Raw genomic sequence first — 18,716 nt, 5'->3', positions numbered from 1 at the left:
CATATTTTATATCTTGAAACTTAAATGCAGTATTAAGAGAATTTGAGTGTTAAATCTCCGTCTTGCTGATAAAATCATCAGTGAGTCTATTTTGTCTGATTTTCCAAAATATTTGCATTTAAATCCTCAAATTTTGGAGTACAAAAGTTATTTGGGGGTTGCTCTGATTGCTGTGTTATTGGTATCCATTTAATTCACTGCTCGCTCTGTGACCATAGATGGTCATTTATATCAAAGGAAGCGTGATTAATTCAATGTGCTCCATTTTGTTATGATAACCCACATAAGTTTCCTGTCGATAAGTGCTTTTTCATTTTACTAACATTTTGGTGGAGACTTGGAGATGTACAGGATATACACAGTAACATGCAGCGTGGAGAGGGATGCAGAAATTAATTTTGCAGATTGTCGTTTGGATATAGATAGAAAGCATTGTTATCCGAAACAATGTCCAATTGTTTTAACTGGCCACCTCACCTGAGACAGCATTCTTGACAGGCCGGATGCGATTTTTCTCCGGGAAGTTCACCTGGCCAGCTAGTTACCTAGGCCAAAGAGTAGTTTACTGACTCAACTTTTTTACTTATTGCTGATGGGTACAGAGGTGGCTCTTAAGGCACGGCTGATTGTTAAAGGAGGGGACTCATTTCTTCTTGCTCTCTTCTCCGATTTAGCTTATTTGTGTAACTTTGAAGGCTGTTCACCTGACATTTTGTTAGAGAGCGTCACAGTTGGGAATGATATCACTCAGGTGACGTGGTGGCATTCTGTTCTTGTTTCATTTGTGTTTGCTATTTGGGTCAAATTCTGAGCTCATGGGAACAAGAATTATGGTGATCCAAAAAGAACAGAGCTAATCATGGAGGGGAAGTTTAGGTGGTCTTTTAGAGTTATGGCCCAGTAAAGTGATCCCCAAGCTAGGAGGTCTTTTGAACCATAGTTTCTTCAAGAGTTCCAGTTTCTTGAGTGGCCAGTGCAAATAGCATGTATCCCAGGGAGTCATATACGTGAACATTTAAGACCTTAAATAACTTATCCTTTCTGACATATTCTTCAGTAGATGAACATATGCGCCCAAAGACTTCTTTCATGGGTCTGTTTACTTAGGGCAGTGTAGACCGAAATCTAATATCCTATATCCCAGCAACTCCAGGGTTCGTTCGCTAGACAAGAGGATTCTGATGGTCTGCTTCATTGACCAAGGCAATGAGCCTTGCGTGTTTTTCCCTGATCGATAATGGGGTATGGAAGGCCTCTGACATTTGAAAGTTTTCTGTATTTATTTTTAATTTGGAAAGGAACGTGCCTGACTTACTTCCACTCTCGGGCATCATGTAAGGAAGGGGGAATTTGAAAGTGTGTGTGTGGGGGGGTGTTTTCCCTATCCTGTTCTTTAGCAGAGAGGCTATACTGCTACATTAGGAGACATTATACCATTATTTGTTTAAATTTGTCCTTTTCCAAGTTTCATGATATATTTTCCTTCTTCTTGTGAGGACAGACCAACCATCTGTTAGAACATATTATTAATTCCTCATTCTAGGTAACATTATGCTAGATGCTACAGAAGGGCAACCACATAGACCCTTTAAATTCCCAGGGTGATATTTTGAAAAAAATCTGAATTTGAAACATAAGAGACGGTGAGAAACATACCTCTCTGTAACAGTTGAACAGTGAGGTAAACTTAATATACTTCATTCTTTTTACACTTATACTGTCATCTCTTAGAGGTTTTTAAGGTATTTGTTAGGACACACATTACTGATTTGTAATTCGTGTATTAATTATCTGTATTTTCATTCATTAGTTAATTTATTCAGCAAACATTTATTTTCTACTCGGTATATAAATAGGTGTCTGTGAAATGCTTGAGAAGTTATTCTCCTAAGTGTTTTAATATATCCACACCATAACCTTATTTACACAATGGAACTTCATTGTTTATGAAATAAGGGTTTGCTAAGTAAGCAGAAACTTCAGCACAACCCTTCTGCTGTAGATCACCGGTTCTGACTTCCCGAGGGTTTACGGTATGTTAATGGCTTCTGTCCTCCAGGGTTTTACTATCATGTGACCCACTAATGTGCGTGTTGACTCTCCTAATGGAGCTGCTCAGTTGTAGGATAGCGATCTTTCTGTTGCACGATATTATCTCCATCTTAAAAGTTGATTTAGGATCGGCTTTTGGAGTGAGAAGAACAACGAGAGAGATGAGGGGTTGGCCTCCAACCCTTAGAATCTGAGGCTCTTCGGAGCTCCTTTTCTAAGAGGATATTGGCAGGCCTCTTAAACATGATTTGCAGCTTTCAGATTTCTTGCAGTTTTCCGGGAGAGGCGCTAACACTGGTCTTTGCGTCTGATGGAAGTTCTTTCCGAGGCTTTTAAACAGGAGTATCAACTTGGGCCTTGCCATGCTCACATACTCTCTTTGTTATTACGTACATTTGGTGAGAGCTGCTTCAGATTTTGGCCATGTTTGTTATTAATCTACTCGTCTTCTTGCACTCTCCCGTTTAATGTCAGGGTGCACACTAAATTTTTACAATGCTCATGTAGAAATCGTTTTTATTGATGTCTTGATCCTCTCTAACAATCCTTCTGCAACAAAATTTAGAAAAATAAAATTTCCAAAGATTTTTTTTTTATTACTATTTTGCTATGAATTTCATCTAGTATGTTTATGGCCAAGCAGTCTGTGTTGACTGTTAAGTCAGATGTGTGAAATAGAAGCTACAGATCTTCGCTCAAATATTGCATAGCTTAATACATTTCAAATACTTTACAAAAGATATAACCTGTAAGTTTCCTGTTAGTAATTCAGTTCTTTGAATTGTATCCAGTACTTGTAGAAGGCTGGACAGATTACTGACTTTCACTGAGTCCCTCAAATGCCTCCTCCTAGCACATACCCTGCTTTCCACTGTCACATAGAACATGATTCTAATAATAAACTTTAAAGCATGTGGTTACTGTGGGATTTTTTTACCTTGCATTTTTTTAACCTCCGGTGTACCTCAGGCCACAACAAGCAGTTACATTTCAGCTGCCCAAAGAATTCAAGCCATTAGGCACAGTTACACATTGAATACAAACATTTTCAGTGTAAAATGAGGTTAAAGTGCATTATATAAAGAGTGATTTAGCAGAAGGTACAAACTCCAGAAGTTTGGAGCTGAGATTATCCTGTATATATTGATTTTATTTTTATTATGGGAAGAGAGATGTTCATTGTGTGTTCTTTGATTCATTCTCTGCAATAACACATGTGCCTCCTACTCATACTTTCTTAAAAATATTTTAAGGTTAATCTTGGCCTACCTGATATTGAAATAGAATTCATGGGGCGCCTGGGTGGATCAGTCGGTTGAGTGTCCAACTCTCGGTTTCGGCGCAGGTCATGATCTCACGGTTCATGGGATCGAGGCCCGCTTCGGGCTCCGTGCTGGGAGTGTGGAGCCTGCTTGGGATTTTCTCTCTCCTTCTCTCTCTCTCTCTCTCTCTCTCTCTCTCTCTCTGCCCCTCCCCCATCTCTCTTGCTCAAAATAAATAGACACTTAAAAAAATACAATTCAGCTAACAGAGAACATATTTAGCGAACACATTAAAATTCTGGGTAAGAAAAATTCCTCGAAACTCTGCATTCCTTTTGGGATCATATATTCAACTTGAATCAGTTAGGAGAGAGGAAGATTAAGTAGACTGTGTGTTCTTCGAGTGAATCACAAGGGCTCTAGAGTTTTGTTGCCACAGTCCCAGGACACCTTTTCTCTCATTAGAGCTTTTGAAGGCCTGATAGAAATAGGGAAAGAAAGAAACTGTTCTTAAGCACTGTCCTTTGACACCAACCTGCCTGGTCTCACTGTGCATATTATCTCTGCCCCTGACTTTGCTGTTGTGATAACCCCCTGTTGAGAATGACCTCCCCTTAATACCTTACTCATTCTCCAAAGTCCAGTACAAGCTATGGTTTCTCCACAGAGTTCTTGGATCATTCAAGCGTGGATTGGATTCTTCTTCCCATGAAGTCCTATAGAATTTCTTGGTCATGTTTTTCATTGGGCATCTTCATTGTAATCCGCATTACGCTGGTGTTTCTGGTTTTTTCATAAGTGTTTTGTTCACCCAGATTGTTGTCCAATCTGTTTTATTAAGGACGGGAACTATCTCAGACTGTCCTGAATCCCTTGCAGCACCTGCCTGTAATGGACACAAGTAACAAGTTGTTGAATGAACAGATTTGCAGCAAATAGGTTCATTTATACCTCTTCATCTGCTTTTGGTGTATTTTGAACTGTTCACTCTTTGCTAACTACTCCAGACTGCCAGGGAGGAGATGTGGGGAAGAAATCAGGGAAAGAAGGGGACTCCCATTGTTGAATGCCTGTTATGCACTAGACAGGATGCTGGGCTTTTATCACTCTTTACCTCATTTCATCTTCAAAATAATCATAGGTGCTAGGTTACTATTCTTCTCATTATACCGTTTGGGAAATTGGAGCATAGAGCTCAGAAGTGGCAGAGGGAATTCAGAGTCAATGGCTACCTCCCGAGACTCTTCTCCTTCTATTACAACATGCTGCCTCCTGGATTTATTTAAGATGTCTAGAAACCAATTTTTGAAATTGGAACAGATGTCATCCATTGTACCAAAACCAATACTTATATATAAACATCTCAGTTCCAAATGTATCAGCGAACTCAAAAAGATTTCCTTTTTTTTTTTTTTCAGAGAAAGAGAGTGTGAGCATATGCATGGGGGAGGGGCAGACGGAGAGGGAGAGAGAATCCCAAGCAGGCTCTGCACTGTCAGCATAGAGCCCAATGTGGGGCTCGATCTCATGACCTGAGCCAAAATCAAAAGTTGGATGTTTAAACGATTAAGATTCCTTGATTTACACAATAATACCTTAAAGTGTAAAACTCCATGAGTACATTTTAAGTGATTTTTATAAATTTGGGCATAAAAACTTAAAAAAACAAAACATAAATATTGAGTAAAAGCCACACTTAACTATTCATACATGAAACCTCAATGTGTATTTTGGGAGGAAAAAAACTTGGCTTTTATGTTCATATGTGTCAATGTTACTCATATACCTGCCCTAATACAAGAATTAGTTATATCAAATAATGATTAATATGATTTCTAATGCATTCTAACATTAATGTTAACATTCTCATTTGATTTATTGAACAAATGATTTGGTTTTTGAGAACCAACTATATACAAAACACCTTGCTTGGTGTTGAGCAATAGGAAACATGTCGTTTCCTCTGACGCATCTACAGACTAGTGTGGTGACAGATGTAGTGACAACTGTTACAAAGGGGTGAGGGAAGAAGGCTGGGGACTGGGAAGAGGGGAAGTGGTAGCCAATGATTATAGTCTGAGTGCCTCAAACTTGAACAGTGTCCAAACTTGAACACTGGCATCATGAGGAAGTCTTCAAGTTGTACCCTGGTGGATGGCTGAGGTTCGAGTCTCAGGGTAAAGAAAGTTTGCCCAGGGGCATGGCAAGTATTAGATTATTACATTCAAATGGAGATGGCAAGTGTAAATGTCATTCTTGATGTTTCTTTTTGTTTTATTCCTCAGCGCCCATAACCCAGGGAACTGGAGTCAACTTCCCAATTGGAGAGATCCCGAGCCAACCATACTATCATGACATGAACTCGGGGGTCAATCTTCAGAGGTCACTGTCTTCTCCACCAAGCAGGTAACTGAAGGAAGAACTGTGCTTATTCTCAGTCTGTGTGCAGATTGGTAGACGGGTGTGCAGATAGGAAGGTAGGTAGATATGCAGATGGGTAGGTAGGTAAAGATAGAGGGGAAAGAAAGCCGAGAAAGAGTTCAAGACTTTTTGCTGATCTTACATATATTTTTCATCTTAGATGATTGAGTTTATTTTGATATTTGACAATTAAATGTAATTGTTGTTCAAGGCATTTAAAAAACTCTTTTGGGTGGGACAAAGCAACTCTGAAGCTATATGAATATGATTTTTCCAGAGCATCACATACACCCGTGATCAAATGTAAGCACATACATGAATTCCAGAGCAAAACATTTCATTGTACGATATCTGCTTTTTAAGAATAAGGGAATACGGGTGATTATTTTCCTAAGCTGTTCTAATGAAAGTTAGTTGCATTTGAATTAATTATGGAGCTATGCACATTTATGTGTTTATTAACTGAGTTCAATTTTATATCACTTATGGTCAAACTGTATTTTCATATAGTTTGCATAGCAAGGTAATTTGGTTTATTATCACTAAAATAGTGACATAGTTGGGTCTTAAAAATGCTTTAGTTTTTCTACAATTGAGTGTGAATAGTACTTTCTTATTTGGTCTGATCCGGTCTTATTTGGTCTGATGGGTCAGCCATTTGGTTTTAGATATTATGCCATTCACAATAAAAACGGTTTCGAAAACATTTCTTTGTTATTTCCTTATGAAAATCTTTTCTGTCTCACTCTCAGTCTCCCCTGTGTATTCACTGCTGATTCACAGCTGAGAGAATTAGCTTTATGGAGAGTTTGAAAAAATGTGCATCCTAACTTTGGATACCTTAGGAATAAACTAAAGAACAATTATTAACTCTCACCGTGGTTTTGCATGGATAGAAATTGCCATCTTTACATGATGTTAATACTCTGGGAACCATGAGTCCAATATTAATCACAAGTACATCGGTGAATACACACAGAGGTACGTGTGCTTCTAGGATTTGGAAACAGTGCAGCGAAAACGGGACAGTCTTGGAAGTCAGAAGTCCTTACTTTGTATCAGGCTGCTTCCACTAACATGCCCTGGGAAATTCACGGAATTTCTCCAAATTTGTCTCCCCACTTGCAAGAAAAAGGAGGACCGATTTATGTATGGGAGTTCTGCAGTCGGACTTTGAGAGCCTGTGACATTATGTTTATTAGCACTACATAGTTAATTCAGAAGATATCTTTTTTTAGTTTTTACCTACAGAGATGTGAATAAGGGTTCTTTTTTTTCTTAATTTAAGGAAACACATCCATTTTCATAGTCCTTATGACTGTTTAATAGGGCATTGGTGGGAATATATGAAAACAGTATATCATGCCAAATGGTCTGTGCCATGAAATAGCTTTTTAAGCTCTACCCTAAATATTTACTTTACTATTTTAAAAAAACTTTTAAAGCGTTCTTAGTTTGTTTTTTAATGTTTACTTACTTTTGAGAGAGACAGAGATAGAGTGTGAGTGGGAGAGGGGCAGGGAGAGAGGGAGACACAGAATCCGAAGCAAGCTTCCAGATTCTGAGCTGTCAGCACAAAGCCCGATGTGGGACTCGAACTCACAAACCCTGAGATCACAGCCTGAGCTGAAGTCGGATGCCCAACTGACTGAGCCACCCCGGTGCCCGTATATTTACTTTTCTTAATAATTGGGATGAACCGTGTTTTCTTTATCAAAATATATCATTTTAGAAGTATATCATTTGGTTTGAATTTGGCAATGGCCTGTTTTTCATGGTTGATCGTAAGAATAAAAGATCACATGGGGCACCTGGGTGGCTTAGTAGGTTAGGCGACTGACTCTTGATTTTGGCTCAGGTCACGATCTCACAGTTCATGAGTTCTAGCCCTGCATCATGTTCTTTGCTGACAGTGTGGAACCTGCTTGGGATTCTCTCTCTGCCCCTCCACTGGTCACATGCTCTTTCTCAAAATATGTAAACTTAACAAAAAATAAAGGATCACTAACCTACTTTTTAGAAAAATATAAAGAATATATAAAATAATTTATAATCAATAAAGTATAACAGAATTTTTAAATATTATTAATTATAGGATTGCTGATAATAATTACATTCAATAAGTATCTTCTAAATGTCAGCCACTTAACTAAGAGCTTTCCGTTTAATAACTCATTTAACCCTCTCAACCACTCCCCTTTGAACTAGGTTTTATTGTTTCCATTTTATAAATGATTAAATGAGTTTAGAAAGGTCAAGATTTGGTACGAGGCTGGTTCCACTCCAAAGTTCATGTTCCACTTTAGTCAATTGCCTTATCTTTGAATTAATATGAAAAGATTACATTGTTAATGGCAAGTGCTATGCTAATGAATATTATTAATATTGATAATAATGATAAGAGTCAGGTAAGTCTTAACAGTTTGAGAATTAGTACACACATCACATCAAGAATTCACTTTTTAGTACTGAAATTTCTTTGGAAATCTACTTCAAGAGGTAAATATAATAAACATCCTACCTGTTAGGCAGGTACAGTTATAATATGGTGTAATAAATGATATATACAACTAGAAATATTTGCTATGCCTATAGAAGTCTTGAATACACTCTATTATTTCAGAAATGATTCTGAGATACTATTACTTTGGTTTATGTAAACTTTCACAGTAAAAATCTTCTCAAATCATATACTGTCACATGCTACATGCCGTCTTAGCCCACTAATGTAACTATTATCATATTTTAACAGCAAAAGACCCAAAACTATATCTATAGATGAAAATATGGAACCAAGTCCTACAGGAGACTTCTATCCCTCTCCGAATTCACCAGCTGCTGGAAGTCGAACATGGCATGAAAGAGATCAAGGTGAGCCATAAGGAGGTTCCTCTAGAGACTTTCCAGTACGATGCCAGCTGGCTTCAAAAGTTCCATTTAGTCAAAATTTCATAACTGAATCGATATGGATTATATTTTCTTCATAAAATGATTGCAGTGAAATTATTTTTAGATAATGTACTAGTCACATGTCATCAAAGTTACAAAAGTCCCTTATTTTCCATGTCTATTGGACTTCTTCTCCCAGACAGAATGATCTTTTAGAACCTCCCATTATGGATGTCTGTCTGCATTCGTGGGTTGGATTGCAGCAAGACTACAAGCTCTGACTCAATGAGATCAGATTGCTACTCTGTGTGGGGTATTTCAGGGAGCAGCCACACTTTGAGCGGTTTACAGGTGCCAGTTACTGAAAATTCCCATTTCAAGGAAGCCATAATTCCATTTGAGAAGTGGGTACAGCGTAAACAATAAATACAAGTGTAATGTAAGGAACTTTGTGTCTGAGTCAATCTAATTGTTCTTTCTAGATGATACTATGACCCCGTTGTAGGGCAGCTTTGAAGAAAAGTTGAATTTTATAGACGTTATTTGGCTCTCTAAATGGAGACTTAGCTCTTTTTCATTCTTAAAGTCTATTGGATTAAATATATTTCATTAGACATCCTCATGCCTTTTGGCTACGAGAGGAAAAGTATTAAACATAGAAATTAAAAAATTAGCTAACTCCAGTGTCTTGTTGGCATGTGTGTGTATAAATATGATTTACATCAGCAGCATAAAAAAGTTGAAAATTTATCTTTTACATCAGATATTACATTTTATTAAAAGTGTAAAGGAAAAAAAAAATCTCTTTACCAATGGCTTTTAGCCCATGACTTGAGTGTCTATATCTCAGGTTGGGGGACTGTGTACTAGGTTACCTCAGGAGACAAATGACTCTGAAGCATAGCAGTTAAAGTCAAAGTCAGCTCCTTATTCAGGAGCTGCTGAATATTATTTATAGACGTTTGCTATAAATAGACGTTGCTATATAGACGTTGCTTATTTGCTGCTCCCCATTTTCATACCACGCGCCATAGGGTTTAAAGAATAATGAAACAACTTCATGGAGGAATTGGACTTTGAGTCAGGTGGGTCTCCTGCAGCATGTTGAGATTGTCAACTGGTAAAGAAGGGGCAGGGCAGGCAGAGGGAAAAGTAGAGCCAAGCACTGTGCAAGAGTGAGTTTCAGGATGGCCACGTTGTACTGTGTGGCGGGACACTGCGTGGGTAAGGAAATAAGGAGAGATGATGGGCTGTTTTAAAGAAGGATCTGAAAATCAGCTGGAGGGTTTCAGCTCTGAGATGACCTCCCCCTCTTCCAAATCTATTCTTCAGACAGCAGACAGGGTCTTTATAAAACTTAATACCATCATATTACTGCCCCGCTTAAATCCTTCAGCAACTTTCCAGTCCTCTTAGGAGAAAATCCAAATTCTCTTGTATGATGGACAAGCCCTGTTCCTTGTCTGGCCTCAGACCGCCACCCTGGCCTCAGCGGGTGCTGGCTGCTGTTTCTTCTTGCACTTTACTTGCTGCTTTGTAATACTGGGGAAGGCAAAACCTAAGAGCTTCATCTAAGCCATGCCCTCTGGAATTCTCCTCTTCTAACTCTCCATCTGGCACAGTTTTTGGCATCTTTCAAGTCCCAGCCTAAATTGAGGAAGTTCAATCTAAATTAGATCTTGCTATTTTTCTCTCCTGACACCCCATAGTTGTCCTTTCGTTGTTCTCGTAATAGATAGTTACGTGCTCATTTATGGGATTCATTGTCTAAATCTGTCTGCGCTGTGAGGGCAGGGACCTTATCTATTTTGGCTATTATGTAACCAGCACCTTGGTGCATAGTAGGGGCACAAAAGATATTTGTTGGATAAATGAAACACTGATAGAGCATAGGTCTCATTAGTGAAGGCAAGAAATAGTATTTCTGGGACTTTCACCAGATTTGCAGAAGTAAGAATAAAAAAACAAAACCCGCAACCCTTTATATATTATTGCTTGTTTAACTGGGCATTGTCAGTTTCTTCTAAACAAAGCCATATTTTCCCCTTCCGAAAATTATTCTGGAAAAGATTCTAATGGTAATAATAATAACACTGTGAATGTGTGGGAATGGATGTGTTGTTCAGAAGTGTAGGTGTTCTTTATTATAGAGAGTGTCACTTTTTAAAAATTGATTCCTCTTTCAGCCTATTGAATAAAGCCAATCTCAAATCATATTATAAAACATTTTTGAAAAGTAGAAGAGAAACTGTCATTCTTTCTCTTTGTAAAATCGTTGTATTGTCTTGGTGATTTTCTTTTGTCAAGATGACTAGAATTACTGGAGAAGTCTGGAAGGGCATATTATATTAAGAGTAAGGAAGAATGATCCATTCTCAAGTGTACTTACAAAAAAAAAAAAAAAAACTCTTGTCACTTTAATTCTGAAGACCCTGAAGACTTTGTAATGTGCACAATAAGCCATTGTGGGAAGAAGACTTGAACTACAATAATAAAAAAAAAAAATGAGGGCAGTACAGTACTATCTTTTTAAATTTGCTAAGCCAGATGCAGTCCTTTTGTTCTTAGAAAATTGCTTTTTTAAAATTTGCAAAATAAAATGCCCCATGGTTGTTCTTGTCCGTCTTCAAATATTCTTCAGACACACTTGCCCATCATGAGGGGACTATTCTAAAGGGCGTGCTGAGCACCACTCGATATTTGTAATGGCTTTAGTCTATGTCTTATACTTGTTTCTCCCACAAAGCCCTGCGCTAATTGGTAATCAATAACTACTTATTGGTTGATTGAAATATGCTTGTGTTTATAATTGGCAGAAATGTTTAAAATTTCCCATTAATTATTTCCCAAGCACGCCTTATTCTGTTAGTGTTCACTTTGCATACTAAAAGCCTGCCAGAGCCCTTAGCAACACTAATTTTTGAAACATAAGAATTAAAGGTAACAAAATTATGGACAATACGTGGCATTCTACTTTCCCTTATAATCTGAACACCAACCTAAACAACCATTGAGATTTATTCCATGTAGGCAAAAATATAGGATATAATATAACTAAAGGAATACTGTATACTCACTGTATTTTAAAAAGAAATCGGGCAAATTTGCAGTGAAAAAAATCTAGGCTTATGTAATAATTAATATTTATGTGCTTCTTAATAATTTAATGAAAAAAGTATTTTTATTTTAGGGTATTATAAGCATAATTACTCATATTCGTATGTCTTTTTTTTTTCACAATGCAGGAAAGTTACAGTGTCCTAGTCATAAAAGAATTGTAATTTTTAATTTTGCGGAATAGAGACGTGAACATTTAAAAACTAAGCACTATGTAATAGTGTCAGACAGTTGGTAGGAATCTATATAATTTGCTTAAATTTCTCCTGATATATAGTGAGGGAAACTAAACTAAATTTATCAGTATCTACATTATGTAATACTTATATTTTTACTTTGTGTTCTTTTACATGTTGGGAAGGGAAGGAAAAAAAAAAACTGGCCACTAACAAAGAGCTAGACAGCCGCTGTTACATTTCTTTCCTAGATTCTAAAGCATCCTTTCTTGCTAATCTCTTCTATGAATTTCCCAGCCTTAAACTTCCTGACTGTTCCAATGCACTTGAAAACTTGGGTTTTTTGTATATGATGTTCCATCATTTTCAGTTTTGATGGTTAACTTAATAGAACCAGATTAGCTTATCAATGTGCATGCTGACAACTTCTTTTATTCCAGTAGCACACAAAAAATACCATCTGAGATCTTGTGTGCCTTAATTTTTTTCCACCTGAGCCACTTCAGAGACTCAATTCCTACTTGATGTACTTCTCTTGAAATCATTAGAGTACTTTTTATAACTTCTAATAAAAGAGGGGGAAAAAAAAGAAATAGGTCTTGTGTTTTCTTCTAATAAATTACTTTCATGGGGCTAAGTCTTGTCATATGATAATGCCTAGGAATTTTTTAATAACTTTTTTTGATGTTTATTTATTCATTCTTATGAGAGAGACAGAGCATGAGTGGGGGAGGGGCAGAGAGAGAGGGAGACACAGGATCCAAAGCAGGCTCCAGGCTCTGAGCTGTCAGCACAGATCCCTATGCAGGGCTTGAACTAGTGAACCACGAGATCATGACCTGAGTTGAAGTCGAGCGCTTAACGGACTGAGCCACCCAGGCTCCCCAATACCTAGGAATTGAACAGACAAATGGTATGCTTCGATATTTGAAACAATGCTTTATCAATAACATTCTGTCACTGTCATTCTAATACTTCCAGATTCATCTAAGTCTGCATATAAGGCTCCTAAAACACTATTTAATAGACATTTATGACACAGTAAATATATTTGTTATATACAGCTGGGCTTTCTAAATGGAAAACTAAACAGCTTCTCAGTCTGATGAGTATTTAAACAACTTAGTTTTATAAATTGTAAATTCAAAAAACCTTTTCATGCAGTAAAATTTTACTAATTCCAACACATTTAGGATTTTAGGTAATTGGACTCAATTAACATTTATCAAATGCCTATTATTTGCCAGGAAGTTTTCTAGGCATTGGGCACATAAATATGAATAAATTAAATTTCTAGCCCTTGACCTGCTGAGCAGAAAAATAATATTTTGCTATTTATGAAAAAAGGTTCTTCACAGAGAATAAATCATGTAAACCAGACTATGAGGGGACTGTCTGTGCCTCAGAAGTAGTTTACTTTTAAGCAGTATGGGACATAAATCTTTACACAAAAATCAATGAATTGGTGGTATGTTACCTAAAACTAGCACTACTTAGCAGTATATTGGTAGGTTATTAGAATTTTAAGGGTAGTTTAAAAATGTATACTGGACTCTCAAATAGGTAGTATTCAGGCATCATGTTCTGGTTGCTCTAAGTACTAGAAAATAACACTAACTTTAAAAATTTACAGTTCAAGGGGCGCCTGGGTGGCTCAGTCGGTTGAGCGTCCGACTTCAGCTCAGGTCACGATCTCGCGGTCCGTGAGTTCGAGCCCCGCGTCGGGCTCTGGGTTGATGGCTCAGAGCCTGGAGCCTGCTTCTGATTCTGTGTCTCCCTCTCTCTCTGCCCCTCCCCCATTCATGCTCTGTCTCTCTCTGTCTCAAAAATAAATTAAAAACTTAAAAAAAAAATTAAAAAAAAATTTACAGTTCAATCACATAAATAAGTCTCTTCAGTTAGTCTTTTGAAGTTTTCATATATTTCCTAGCCCTAGAGATATTTTGTAATAATTTTTCAACTGTTTCATTGGTAGTATGGTTTTAAATCTTGTGCTAAATGTCAGGTTCCACTTCGTAGAGTTGTACGAGAATGTAGGATTAAATATCCAATGAATTGGACCAAAAGTCTCCAGGGAACACTGGGGCTACAGAATAATAATGCCAACCTAACATCATGAGTTCAGTCAGTCATAGAAAATATGATAGAACCAGAATAAGAGACCAGTATTTCTTGGTGTGAGTTGAAGGAATGTTAATAGGCACACTAGATACAAGAGCATTCAACTGAGTTTGGAAAACTCCATTGTAACAGAAATGTAACCTTTTTTTTTCATTCAGGAATCAATTTGTAGAATGTTTAATATACTGCCATGTGCTATCAATGTGGCTATCCTTGAGTGGATATTGACCGTGTTTAAGTTTGTGAGGTCAGAACATCTTTTTTTTTCCCACTCAAGAATCTACAGAGAGGTTTAATCCTAGGTTCAAATTTTGGAAAACAGTGCTTTAACCTTAACTACAGTCCAACAAATGATATAATCTCAAGATTTCTGTAGAAGAAATAAAAGGAAAGATTTCTATAGAAATATGGGAGCTGCATAAATGAGCAGCTTTTACAAATAGTTGAATAACTACTGTCTGGGGGTCATTAACATTAAAGAAGTCCTAGAAGAAGGCAAGGCAAATGCTTAGTAATCTTCCTGCAAGGATTTTTAAGCTCCCTTTGGGAACCAGATAGAACACCAACAATTCCTTACATTCTTAAGGTTTATATCACAAGGATTAAATATCAAGTGCTCAAATATCAAATTTTGAGCTGGACAAAATCTGAGATATAAGTGCTTTTGATAAGTGCATGTCAAGAAATGGTTTGAATGTAATGTGCAAGCACAATTTTTAAGGTTTTTTGTTTGTTTGTTTAGCTGATAATTGAAAATATCGAAAGTGAATGATTTGCAGCTCTTGCCAAACTTTCTGTGAACCTCTCCATGTATCTTGATGCCATTGGAGAGCAAACTCCACACTCCGGGGATTCCTTTGTCCTGCTATATTTCTTTCTCCTTCAGCTACACTGCTATAGTTGAAAAATCACAACGTGAGCATCTTTCAAACAGAAAGAAAAACAATAAATCGTAGGTGAAAGCTTTCATCAGCAGCTTCTAACCAGAGGAGTATTTTGGACGGGGCAAACCTGGGGACTTGTTAGAAAGACCAATACTACTTAATAGGGGAAAGTTATATTCAGTGCTCCGGAGACTTCATGACTTGAAAATACAGCATTTTTTTTCAGACAAACGACATTGGATAATTAGTTTGGAAAAATAACAGCTTGCGATTTAATGCTGGGTCTCTGGATTGATGGAGCACAGCCTAAATAGGAAAGTGGAAAACCCATGAGAGATGGTGTGCTCAGTATGATAGTGCGCCATGCAAAGTTTTTTGGAGTGATAAAAGGTTTTAATTCAAATCCTTTTACACATTGATGTCATGTTTAAGTTTATTTTAAAGTAGTTTAGAAAGCCAGTTTCTTTGGAGTTATTTTACTATGAATATCATATACAGTAAGAGATTGATTTTTCAGGGATAGAACACGGATTATTAGAACCCTAAGCAAGATGTAGTTCAAGGGCCTTCTTTTTCAGCTAAGCAATCTGGGGATCAGTGAGGGGCTGTCTTATCCCAAGTGTCTGGATAATGAAGAGCAGAGCCTAGGTCTTCTTTTTTAAAGGCTGGTTTTTTTTTTTTTTCCCCCTCTGTCATCCCACAACCCGTCTAGAGAATAAATATGTAAACTTAACCTATTTAGGGAGAAATGGAGAAATAGGAGAATTTGAAAGTATTCAACACTGTCTTGGCAGATGGACAGTTTTTCACGGAAGAGTCTGTTAAATCTTGTAGAACAAAAATGGGGGAGTGGAGGTGAATTTATGAGTTTTCAGGGTTCTGGAAGAATTGTCAAAACAAAGTATTGAGATAGTAAAATGTATAGCTGATTTTTTTTAAAAAAACCTATCTTTTAATGTTAGTGTCATGATTAAAAGTTTTTGAACTAAAAAAACAAACAAGATATGCATGCTTGTGATAGATAAATGTGGAGAAGAGCCTTGGATTGAATGTTGAAACATGATGTTTTAAAAGCTTTTTTGTTTGGGAAAACATGAAAGTAGACAGCTTCATAAGGTGAACGTCCATGTACCCAGCTTTAAACTGTTACCAACATTGCCAATCTTGTTGCATTTACTAACTCTCTGTTTTTTGAAGTTTTCTTAAAATTAAAGCCCAGACATTGTCATTTTACTTATAAATACGTCTAAGTGTTTTTATTTTTATTTTTAACACAACCCCAATACTAGTATCAATTTAATAAACGTAATAATTATTGCTTAATACCACCTAATATGTATTCCATGTTTAATTTCCCCGGAATATTTCATAGCCTGTTTTGTTTAAATGAGGACCCAAAATGGTCCATTTAATGTGCTTGTATTTTCAGCCTCTTTTTAACCTATAATAGTTATATTGACTGTTTTTCTGTATTAACTATTTTTATTCGAACTCCTTTTTCTTTCTTTTTTTTTTTTTCAACGTTTTTTATTTATTTTTGGGACAGAGAGAGACAGAGCATGAACGGGGGAGGGGCAGAGAGAGAGGGAGACACAGAATCGGAAACAGGCTCCAGGCTCCGAGCCATCAGCCCAGAGCCCAATGCGGGGCTCGAACTCACGGACCGCAAGATCGTGACCTGGCTGAAGTCGGACGCTTAACCGACTGCGCCACCCAGGCGCCCCTGTAAATTTTTTTTTTAACGTTTATTTACTTTTGAGACAGAGAGAGACAGAGCATGAACGGGGGAGGGGCAGAGAGAGAGGGAGACACAGAATCGGAAACAGGCTCCAGGCTCCGAGCCATCAGCCCAGAGCCTGACGCGGGGCTTGAACTCCCGGACCGCGAGATCGTGACCTGGCTGAAGTCGGACCCTTCACCGACTGCGCCACCCAGGTGCCCCTCGAACTCCTTTTTCTATGTCATCTATTTGCTGAAGGAACCACAGAAACGTAATTTTGTGTTCAATAAATACATGCAAATGAGGAAAACCAGATCTTCCTGCCCTTTGTGGCTACTGTTTACTGAGCACTTACTACCTTCGAGGACTGGGCCAAGACTTTACATGGATTTTGCTTTTCAACGCTAGTCAAAGAAAAACCGTTTTACAGATCATTTAAACTAATCACTACATTGATTAGGAAAGTTGACATCAATCACACAGATGATAAGTAGCAGAAGTAAAATGGGAACCCTTGTTCATTTTGCTGCAGAACCCATACTACATACACTACTGTCCAAACAAGTCATTGTGATGTGCTTTGCAAACTAGTTATAAAACCTCTATGACGTTTTTGTTTTTTTTTTTTCCCCCTAATACATGGAACTTAAAAACAGATAAATGCACGTAATGTAAGAAGGGTGTGTAGACTCTAGTGTTTCATGAATACAGTCCTTGGACTGGTCATGTTAAGATCTCATTTATATTTAATACTAAGACGTTGTTAATAAATAATCCTAAAGCCTTGGGGCGCCTGGCTGGCTCAATTGGTAAAACACGTGACTCAATCTTGGAGTCGTGAGTTCAAGCCCCACGTTGGGCCTAGAGCTTAGTTTAAAAAAAAAAATGTAATTAAAAGGGGCACCTGGGTGGGTCAGTCAGTTGAGCGTCCAACTTTGGCTCTGGTCATGATCTCACAGTTCGTGAGTTCGAGCCCTGCGTCGGGCTCTGTGCTGACAGCTCGGAGCCTGGAGCCTGCTTCAGATTCTGTGTCTCCGGCTTTCTCTGCCCCTCCCCCCACTCGCACTCTGTCTCTCAAAAATGAATAAATGTTAAAAAAAATTTAAAAACCCATAATTAATAAAAAATAATCCTAAAGTCTAGAATGTCATATATCCATATGTGCATATTTTAGTTCTGTTTCAATTTTTTGCCTTATGCTTAGAGCACTATAATGGTGATCAGGAAACCATGTACTGGTGTGGCCTTAGACAAATCCCTTAATTTCAGAAAGATTTAGCGTTTTCATCTGTAAAATAACAGGGTTGAATACTAAGGTCCCTTCTTGTCCAAAATGCTAGATTTTAAATTAATTGAACTCAAAGAATTTTTAGATCTGCACTACTTGAGTTTTTAAGCTTTCATTAACATGGATCTTTTTGAAAATTCAGAAAGTTTTCCGTTTCCTAAATTATTTTTTAGATGTTTATTTTAAATACTGTCTTTGAATAACACAATAATTGGGCTGTTTATGTGCTCGCAGGCACCATATGTTTTGCCTTATAGCTGAGGAATGTGCAGTTCTTACAAATACATGTCCTGTCCTGCACCATCCTGGTACAACAAATGATTGATAGAGATTGAGTTATTATAACAGAACCTTGTTATGGGATCAGTGTCTCCTACTTTGAAAATAAATGACTCAGCCAGACGGCAACATTTATTTTCTCTAAATGACTAGGGATGTAGCAATAGGAGACCATTATCCTGTGACAATATTCTGTTTCATTGACATTATCTCACAAATGTAATTGGTCCATTACTAAATAGAGGTTTTGTTACTGATCAATTTCACGTGATTTCTAAAACCATTAGGATAATAAATATGCCATCATAGTAATTTCATTGACAGAAGGTTCTTTTTTTCTTCATTTACATTTGTTAGAGGAAAAATATAGATTTAGGTTGAACTTAAACACTACAATTTATACCAGTTTTGGCTACTTTTCCATTAAGAGAAATAGAATATTGTGCAGAGTAATCATATTTGCATTGAGCGGCTGAACTAACGACCTTAACATTTTCGTGATTTTTT

The 18,716-nt window shown here is 37.3% G+C and overlaps 1 protein-coding gene across 11 annotated transcripts in view; it reads left to right on the top strand.

Moving 5' to 3' along the window:
• NFIB (nuclear factor I B) overlaps window positions 1–18,716 on the top strand; it is a 456,253-nt gene that overhangs the window by 382,001 nt on the left and 55,536 nt on the right. For all 11 annotated transcript variants that reach the window (XM_019815963.3, XM_019815964.3, XM_019815966.3 and 8 more), the window contains exons 5-6: window positions 5,600–5,720; window positions 8,488–8,606. In XM_019815963.3, coding sequence (XP_019671522.1) covers window positions 5,600–5,720; window positions 8,488–8,606 — 240 coding nt within the window. The remainder of the gene's footprint in view (window positions 1–5,599; window positions 5,721–8,487; window positions 8,607–18,716) is intronic.

The sequence above is a fragment of the Felis catus genome, chromosome D4, assembly GCF_018350175.1.
Source record: "Felis catus isolate Fca126 chromosome D4, F.catus_Fca126_mat1.0, whole genome shotgun sequence".
In the NCBI taxonomy this organism is placed as follows: Eukaryota; Metazoa; Chordata; class Mammalia; order Carnivora; family Felidae; genus Felis; species Felis catus.
The sequence above is the reverse complement of the archived record's forward strand: the minus strand, read 5'-3'. Positions and strand labels throughout refer to the sequence as shown.